The 10,335-nt window shown below is 39.4% G+C and overlaps 1 protein-coding gene across 2 annotated transcripts; it reads left to right on the top strand.

Annotated features, from left to right (window-relative positions):
* Positions 1–512: 512 nt before the first annotated feature.
* LOC112246673 (T-cell acute lymphocytic leukemia protein 1 homolog) lies at positions 513–8,812 on the top strand. 2 transcript variants are annotated; one of them, XM_024415156.2, is made up of 4 exons: positions 513–1,192; positions 5,412–6,082; positions 6,468–6,565; positions 7,007–8,812. In XM_024415156.2, exons 2-4 carry the CDS (start codon positions 5,565–5,567, stop codon positions 7,459–7,461), a joined length of 1,071 nt encoding a protein of 356 aa, XP_024270924.1. In that variant the 5' UTR covers positions 513–1,192; positions 5,412–5,564; the 3' UTR covers positions 7,462–8,812. The 2 variants fall into 2 exon arrangements, with proteins under 2 accessions (XP_024270924.1, XP_024270923.1); XM_024415155.2 differs by lacking the exon at positions 513–1,192 and adding an exon at positions 2,536–2,764.
* The last annotated feature ends 1,523 nt before the right edge of the window (positions 8,813–10,335 follow it).

The following is a 10,335-nucleotide window of genomic DNA, read 5'->3' on the forward strand; positions in this document are numbered from 1 at the left end:
GGGTATTGACAGTTAGGGCTCCAAGATACATTTTCTTGTGATGCCAGCCAATGACCAGCAGAGGACGTTAAAGCATAACATAGGAATTCACATTCATAGGCTTCTGAAATACCCCATGAAAAACTGATATGGTTACTCCGCTCAGGCGTCTCTTTTTTATATATATATTTTTTACCAAAGGCAATACAGTATGACGATAGGTAGAAAGTGCATATCCAATAGAAATCCACGATCACACGTGTAGGCGATGTCATGGCGACGTTAGCTAACTAAACTCATGCGCTGAAACACGATAATATAAAGTTGTTTTTGACGAAAATAAAAATGTAAGTTTATCACTTTCACGAGGTTGGAGTAATTAAACTACTTAAGACATTGGCTCTTATCTAGGTTGTGCCTTTATATTTCGAGAATATAAAGGCACAATAAACTAATTATTAATTTTTCACTTCTCAAACCCCAAACCTGGCCTGTATGGTCTGTTTCACAAGCGTTCCCGGAAGTCTCACGATGTTGCACCTCTGGGTTTAGAATGTGTGTGTTTTTTCGCCTGCTACGGTACTTTACATTGTGTGACGCTTGGACTTGGATACTGACAGGATGGATGTTGGTGGTCATGAGCCGTGACCACACTGTTTGTCTATGGTCGTGACAGAGGGAGCTGCGTTGACAAAGAACAGAGGACAGAAGGAAATATTTCAGCAGTTTTTCTTTTTTTCCAGGCCTAAATGTCAGACATCTTTTGAACGTCTGACATAGGCTAATTAGCCAATCTGCTAGAAAATATATATATTTCAAATAGACTCACGCATATATATTTAGATACTTGTTCTGTTCACTAGGCCTACTGATTATTGAATATTCATTTAATGTCGGCATGTGTCTTTGAGATTTACCCCCAAACACTACTTTGAATTATGGGATCGAAAATGGTAGGCCTAAGGACAAAGTAGACATGTAGGCCTAAAGTACACCTAATGTTGGACCTAAGCTTGCATCTCTGAGCATACAGTATACTGTACCGCACCATACCCACATCGAGTGTCTCGCCTCCTGCTTTGATGGATGAACCTGCAGGTTGCTGGCGCACTGATACCACCAAATCTCCGTCGGCGATGTGGTCCTGTGAGATTTACACCTAATTCTGCCAAGTTTCCAAAGGCATCCGGGATCCTGTAAAGACTGCACTGAGGTAAAAGACATTTTGTATTCCTAGTTGAATTAGTTAGAGAGCGTAAACAAAGTACAAACTTTTTTTTACATTTGAATTTCAATAGCTCCTTGGTCATGTGACCTACTGACTTCAAACAAGGTTCAGAATGTCCACTGACCACCCTTCTATATTGCACACCCTTTAGTTTGTCCATGGACACCTCCATCAAGGGGGGGGGAACTCCGAGTCCAAGCAGGGGTCCGTAGGTCACATGACCAAGTAGCTATTGAAATTAGATACATTAAAAAACATAGAAAATTCATGTAAAATTGCATGAGATTAAAATGGACAAACTAAAGGGGGTGCAATGTGTAGGCCCGCTGAGTGTACATTCTGAACCTTGTTTGAAGTCAGTAGGTCACAACCAAAAAGCTATGTGTATGTCTATGCCATCGGGTTAGCTAGAACCAGTTTTGACTGTTGTAAGAGTAATGGTTAAAGAGCTATTGAAATTTGAACATTTGAATTGTCACTATGTTGACGGTCCCTAGCTGCTGTTGGTGGACGCAAGGAAAACTACAGGCGAATGCATATCCAACCTGAATCTGTCTTTACCTCGGTAATGACTGCAACCCCTGCAAAATGAACAAAGCAAGATAAAGGCTTCTGATAATTTAGCTGATTTAGCCTACTATTTTCCTCTGTAGATCTATATGTTTATTTCATATAGACTATTTAGCTATAAGAATAGACTACATCATTGTAGAGCCAGCTAAATAATAATGATAACCATAATTGGCAAGGTAGGTTACCAGGTGTAAGCTATGCTGTTTCAATTGAGGTTTTTCATGCAAACCTCTCGTGTGAATATTGAATATCTGGCCCAAGAGACACTTGTTAGAGATAATTGATTGACAGTGTTCTGGGTGTTGTCAAATGCATTAACTTAAGAGTTTGATCCAAATGACAGAGAATTCATTAATTATCATTGTTGCACAATATAATATTATCAGAAATACATTCAGAAGACCAATGCTATTAATTGTACATGTCGCATTAATTTATTCAAATTCATTAATGATTTTAGCACGCACTGTTTAGTTATTCTCCGTCATAAAAGGTTAAGATATTAGTCAAAACAAACACGGCCTAATAGTATTTTTCTCAAGTCAACATCTTCACGGATATGATTTTAAATACGCCCCACTGCTCTATAATTAATTTTGGACTAAGCCTTGGAGCATTTTACAAGGCACATGGGATGTTTTCCTTTCAAATTTCCCGCTTAGCCTATATTTCAGTGCATATCCATTCTCAATAGGCCTATAAGACAACAATAAAAATGTCCTCGATAAAACGTCAAATAATAATGAATAATTGTATAAATAATGGTTAAGGGGGCGCAACTGCGCGCCCTTATCTCTCGTCACCACATTGCACCGGTGTTCAGCTCGTTCCCCACACTAAGCGCCACACTGGACATGATGTGGAATTATATAAAACCTCACTTCCAGTTTCCACACAGTACGTCAGTGAATCTAAAACCTCAGACATGGACGACCCTCGACAAAATGGCTCCACACATACTCTATCAACAACACTCCGGCTATGGTAAGGACAGCACACCCAAATAGGCATTATCAAGTCATATTTGTTGTTGGTGTAGATTTGTGGATATGTTATCTGTAATGGAAATATAGAAAATTGTTTATCATTGTTCGTTCCTATTTCTGATTGAAAATGCAGGCCAATTTGTTTCTCGGTCAAGGGAAATACAACAGTTTGCCTATCGATTTGACGTTCACTTTATCTACCAATATAATAGGCTTCGATATTTTCCTTTTTTATTCGTTTAGCAACATATCCTCAGTCAATTTCCACTATCCACATACTTTGGCAAGGCTATAGGCTAAGAATAATTTGTGGATGATCATTTCATTCTGATATAGGTTACGGAGCAATAGCCTAATATATTCGTTATGTAGGCCCAGTCTAAATATGTTATTAATCTCTACATCTTTATAGGCTATTGTGAAACAGAAAATGACCACTCTGTTTCTGTAAAAATGTGTGAAGCCAAGGTCTATCTACACAGTTTGGCTATGGAATGAAAAGGTTTTCGCCTCACATTTTGTGCACTCTAAAACCTGATTTTAATTCGGTTCAAACGTTCAAAACCATAAGTTAATAATGAATGATAGCCTAAAATAAAAAAAAACGCAAAAACGTACTCTATACCCTGTTATTGTCATGACCTTTTAAGCGCACGAGCCATAACCAAAACAATATTGGTTGTGAAAAACACTACACTTATTCCTTTAGCAGCATGGGAAGAAATAACATTTAGCAGCATGGGAAGAAATAACATTTAGCAGCATGGGAAGAAATAACATTTAGCAGCATGGGAAGAAATAACATTTAGCAGCACGGGAAGAAATAACATTTAGCAGCACGGGAAGAAATAACATTTAGCAGCACGGGAAGAAATAACATTTAGCAGCACGGGAAGAAATAACATTTAGCAGCACGGGAAGAAATAACATTTAGCAGCACGGGAAGAAATAACATTTAGCAGCACGGGAAGAAATAACATTTAGCAGCACGGGAAGAAATAACATTTAGCAGCACGGGAAGAAATAACATTTAGCAGCATGGGAAGAAATAACATTTAGCAGCATGGGAAGAAATAACATTTAGCAGCATGGGAAGAAATAACATTTAGCAGCATGGGAAGAAATAACATTTAGCAGCATGGGAAGAAATAACATTTAGCAGCATGGGAAGAAATAACATTTAGCAGCATGGGAAGAAATAACATTTAGCAGCATGGGAAGAAATAACATTTAGCAGCATGGGAAGAAATAACATTTAGCAGCACAGGAAGAAAGGAAGAAATAACATTTAGCAGCATGGGAAGAAATAACATTTAGCAGCACAGGAAGAAAGGAAGAAATAACATTTAGCAGCATGGGAAGAAATAACATTTAGCAGCATGGGAAGAAATAACATTTAGCAGCATGGGAAGAAATAACATTTAGCAGCATGGGAAGAAATAACATTTAGCAGCATGGGAAGAAATAACATTTAGCAGCATGGGAAGAAATAACATTTAGCAGCATGGGAAGAAATAACATTTAGCAGCATGGGAAGAAATAACATTTTGCAGCATGGGAAGAAATAACATTTTGCAACATAGAAGAAATACATTTAATTTGAAACTAAGTTATGCTCAAGCAACAAAGTAAGAATATATCAAATAAAATACATTCAAAAGAAAAAGACAATGAACGAAGAATTATGAGCTCAATTGAAAAATAGTGCTCAAGAGTGACAGCGGTTATCATTGCAACTTAATGAATATGAGTGTGGTATAGGCTGCTATATTATAACGATAATGATCCAGCGAAAGACAAAGGCTAATTATATTGATTTTTAATTTAGGGGATCCATGTATGTGAAATGTTGTCTATTGTATTTTGTCTAAGTCTATTGTCTGTAATAGACATTAAAAGGAAGCGTTATCTCTGCGTGGACATTTAAAAAAAATACATTTTTTATTTATTTATTTAGACAATTGTTTAAAAATCCCAAATAAATGATTCTATATGTTTTAAATGTCCACGCAGAGATATCGCTTCCGTTTAACGGCGCGACGATTGTTGGGCAAATGCAACAATGTGGAAGAATGATTAGGACCCCTCCCTGTTAAAACCTGTGCGGTATCAGAATTGTTATCCACCCTGCCAGTTAATAGCAGTTTATAAGGTCAGGGTCACGTGAACGTGGAGTACCAGTTAGAACAAAGCCAGCTATGTTACATTCTTTATTTATCTTTTATGTACAGGCCAAATAGAACAACAATTGTTTTAAAAACAATACTATTCTCTAAAGTAGAAGCCATGTCATGTGATATGATAATTCCGATCTGATGGACTGCAAGAGTGCATTCAAAATTGTTAATTGGTTACAAAACTGTAATTGACAAAAGCAGCAGTAATGCAACAGTGTGCTCAAACAGTTAAACACGTTGATAGTATAGGCCTATGCACCCACCTCTAGACCAAGAGCAAATGAATGGATGCAGCTATCTGCCTGCTGAATTGGTTGATGAGGTGGGGTGCGCGGGATTGACAGTACTGGACCCGCAGTGTCGCGACCGCAGGAGTCTGCATTTTTGTATACTAATTAGAAAAATGAGTCTATATGAGTATATTCATAACAATAAAGCATAAGCATAAAAGCTATCTTGTTTTTGCAGGTGACATCAAGGATTAATATCGCCAGATGAGTGGGGTCTTTTCGATGCTCAACTCAGTCAATCTCGAATAAGCCTATCATTAAGCCTTTGCGTTTTTACTAGGCTATTTCATGCATTTTTACGCACGGTGGAATCTATCGAATAGCCGTGGAAATGATGGAAAAACGGAAACCAGAATTTAGGCATCTCAGTCCTATTGTCAATGGGTGCAAGTCCCCACAGCACGACAGCCTGACTACTTCCATAACAGGTCGTGTCAGTGGGGAGGGGGGCGAAGCTGTTAGCGAGACACAGGAAAACACGACTGCGGCGTCGGGGGACTCAGCTGAGAGGAAGCGCGTCCCCAGGGAGCACTGCAACGGGACTATCTTCATTAATGGCGTTTCCAAGGAAACGGCGTACCACAGCGAGCTAAAAAAGTTAGTACCGGTTATCGAATTGGCCAGGGGAGGAGGACCGGTGGATATAAAAGCTAGGGAGCAGACGGCAGACATTAACCACAAGGTACAGACCACGGAGCTGTGCAGACCGCAGATACCCCTGCCACTTGATTCCCGGGACCCGTTGTTGAGCGAAACTCGAATGGTGCAGTTGAGCCCGCTCGCCTTCCCTCTCCCTGCACGAGCGATGCTGTACAGTAACTTTGCTCAACCACTCGCCACCATGAACAGGTAAGGCATACTAGCCGTTTGGAAATGTTTTTATGTCCAAATTATGTGCGTGGTCTTGAGATGTTTATGCTGTGGGTCAGCGCAATTATTGTTGGATATGTATTGGATTTATGTAGCCTAGGTCTATCCCAAGTTTAGGCCTGAAATGTGCATACCGGTTGAAATGGTTTTCATTATTATTATTGGCTATTAAATAATAGTAATAATAATAATGATTTGTGTTATTATAAATCCTTTGCGTTTTTCATTTCTTACTTTGCAAATGGAAATGCGTAGGCCTATATTAACTGTCATAGTTATGTCCAACAAAATCACCCGTATAAAAGTCTATAGATATATTAATGTGTGGTCTAATTCCACTTCTAATTCTAATTACTTTCTCTAGTGGCTATGGTGGCGAGACAGAACAGTATGGCATGTACCCCAGCCATCGGATCAAACGACGACCCGCGCCTTATGAGATTGAAATCAACGATGATAATGGTAAGAGTATTTTAGATTTGAATAATTATGTCTATCCACACTTTGCTCTGGATATTGCATCAAACTGTCAGGGTGCAAAGGGGCGAAGGGAGTTTCTGGACACTAGTCATTTTAAAGAGAAAAGCTGCAACAGGAATACAGAGAGACTGACAACTTGTAAAGTGCTGCATCAAGTCTATCTGTCATACCATTAAAGTGTGGTTTAACACAGAGAGCTGACATCTGGGTTGGTGGTCTTTAGACAGAAGGAAAGGGCATGTAGGGAATGGGGATGACAAACTCAGGTTCTGGAAGGCCACAGTGCAAGCTTTTGTTCCAGCCCAGGTCTAACACATCTGATTCAACTATACTGTACATACTGCTGGTGTATGCAGACAGTGTATTATCAAACATATCAGAATACCTACAGTATTTAACACCCTCTCCTCCTCCCCCTCTCAGGCTCACAGCCTAAAATTGTGCGGCGGATCTTCACCAACAGCCGTGAGCGTTGGCGCCAGCAGAACGTGAACGGCGCGTTTGCTGACCTCCGCCAGCTCATCCCTACCCACCCGCCCGATAAGAAGCTCTCCAAAAACGAGATCCTCCGACTGGCCATGAAGTACATCAACTTCCTGGCCAAGCTACTGGACGACCAGGAAGGTGTGGTGGGGGGCGGCAGTGGTGCTGAGGGGGCCTGGGCTCCCGAGGTCCATGAGGAGAGCCTGGTCCGGGAGGAGCTCCTCCAGGGCATGCTGTCATCCAGCAACTCCAGCTGCGGGAGTCTTCTGGGAGGGGATGGGAGTCCCGACAGCTACACCGAGGACCAAGACTCGTCTGTCGAGTCTCGAACGCAAACCTCCAGGGTTCTCCATCCTCACTCTGGACTCCATATGGACGAACACAACCACAGATGACTCAGCATTTTCCCTATGTGGAGAAGAAAAGAGACAATGTGAGAAGCAGGAGGTTGGCGATTTGGAGCATTTTTCCACCTGGGTAGAGAGGGGTCAATAGGGTGTGTCGAATGGTGATGCATTTGTGTTGTGTACAGATTTTCTCTTTCTCTTCTTCCTGTTTCGCTCAATGGCTCTGTCTGTTATTGGCCAATCCAGAGGAGGGTGTGTTCTCTGGTGGAACATGTCCCAGCTGCTGTTGTAAGCAGGTGATGGATTTGGAAGTCATGAAAGTACAAACTAAGTTGAAAATGAAGAAAATATTTAAAAACAGTGAAGGTGTTTCTGGAAAAAGGCATGAAATTGCAAAATGATACCTTTTCTTGTCTAAGGTGAAAGTTTGTTTAGGTACACTGCTTGACTCTAAACAAGAATGAGAACTGTGTTCTTAAGTACTACAGACTACTAAATGTAAGTGACTTGTCTTCATTTTAGGGTCCGCTAAAGTTCATTTGAGTTCCTTTAGAACCTAACATTTGGGGTTTATCAAATAATAATGTCCAGACCTGAAGTCCAGAAATGGTTTTCTTGAAGATCACCTCATTAGTTGTTGGATGGCACAGTTCATCCCCAGCACAAATAGTTATTCAGTGAGATAACTGATAATAATCGATAATCGGTCAAGACAAAAAAAAGTGTGAGATCTCAGTGTGGCTGTCAATGTTGGGAGAAGAACAAAATGTTTAAAAGTCTACTTGTTAATGTGATATTCACATAAACCACATGGTTGCAATATTTACCATACAAAATGTAATTGATATTATAAGTACGACGCAAGTTCACACACACACACACCATTCGAAGTTCACACACACACACACACCATTCGAAGTTCACACACACAAACACCATTCAAGTTAACTGAGAGCCAAAACAAAGGAGGAAATGATTCCTGTCCAATAACAGAACAATAAAACAACATTATAATATCTCTGTATCTAAAGATATTTAAAGACAGGTACAACAAGCATTCCACTCTAAGTGTACATAAAACGGACAATGGAAAAAATGTTCAACGCCTTCTTTCCCTGTAACCACGGTACATTGAGTTTATCCTATTTTTACACATTCACTTCTTTCATTTATCTTTTATTGATAACATTCATAAAGGAAGTGTTTTACCACTGTATTTAACATAATGTATATGCTATTTCAGCATACTATTGAGTAACCAGAATTGGTACCTTTTAATTCTATGATGTATTAAATATAAAGTTGTTATTTTGTAGGATAAAACCTTTCCATCTATAAATACATGCAATGTTATATCTCAGAGAATTGTATGAAACCACAAAATAAAAAAAATGGAGAAAAATAACTTGACAATCATGTGCTGTTGTGCTAATCGTTTCCAATTCATGTTATATTTGTCCATCATCTATTAGATAAGTCTATTTTACTTGAAACATTTCAGAAACAAAAGTATTAAAATCAACCAGGTGGACCCATAGAACTACGTATAGAATCATAGTGAATTATAGGATATGTGGGTAGACCCCTCACAGGAAGATGCTTCCCATTTTGTGAATTAGGCCTGTCTGCAATCTGCATGGGCAGTAGTTTGCAAACAAAGACATGGTGTAAACATTGTTCGGTGCATGAGTTTGAAATATACTGGAATTCAATCAATGGCAGTAGTATAATTTATGCCTACTCCAAATTGGTTTTCAAATAGAGATACAGTACATGGAAGGAATTGGTATGAGGAAGGAATTTTATTTATTTATTATAATAATTTTTTTATGTTGACCCCAACCCCCAAAACTATCCATTAAAAATGCCAATTGAATTTCAACCCATTTTTAGGGCAGTTCCCATCATTTGAAATTCCAATCCCTAAAGATGACCATGGCCTATCATCATTGAATAATCCATCCACAGACAGATCCCACAATCAGGATAGATGCCTCTTCAGATGAGATGCAATGGGTCAAATGTAACCTTCGTGTTCCCACCATATGAATTGACCACTATTGTTATTATCCACTAATAGGATTGTCATAGAGTGGAGCTAGAAGGTATTTAAGGGGGCACTGGGTAGCAGTATGTCCTGATTACAGCTCTATGATGAGTGGAGCGATGGTGCAGATGACTGATAAGAATCACAGCCAATGAAAAAGCCATCAGAGACGGAGAGGTTAGGGTACTGGTCCCGTAGGGAATGAAGGGGTGTGTGTGAAATACTGACGCATCACCAGTTCCCATCGCGGTCTACAGGCATCATTTTAATTTCAGGAGAACATGGGAAAAGAGCCTAATGGTTAGAAGCAGCGATATACTGTCTCTTTATAAATGGCTCTGATTGTAAGTAAACTAGTATATCACACAAAATATGAGCATGTGGGTAAATATGATATGTGTTTATGTGGGTAAATATTAAATGTGTATATTTAAGCAATAAGGCCAGAGGGAGTGTGGTATATGGCCAATGGCTGTTGTTATGTACGACGCAACGAGGAGTGCTAGGAGACAGCCCTTAGCCGTGGTATAATAGACATATATCACGAACCCCCGTGGTGCGTTATTGCTATTATAAACTGGTTACCAACGAAATTAGAGCAGTAAAAATAAATGTTTTGTCAAACCCATGGTATACGGTCTGATATACCACGGCTTTCAGCCAATCAGCATTCAGGGCTTGAACCATCCAGTTCATAAGTAAGAATATATTATGTATGCATATGTGGGTATATATTATGTGTGTATATGTGGGTGTATATTATGTGTGTATATGTGGGTGTATCTTATGTGTGTATATGTAGGTATATATTATGTGTGTATACAGTGCCTTGCGAAAGTATTTGGCCCCCTTGAACTTTGCGACCTTTTGTCACA

The sequence above is a fragment of the Oncorhynchus tshawytscha genome, linkage group LG06, assembly GCF_018296145.1.
Source record: "Oncorhynchus tshawytscha isolate Ot180627B linkage group LG06, Otsh_v2.0, whole genome shotgun sequence".
Lineage (NCBI taxonomy): Eukaryota > Metazoa > Chordata > Actinopteri > Salmoniformes > Salmonidae > Oncorhynchus > Oncorhynchus tshawytscha.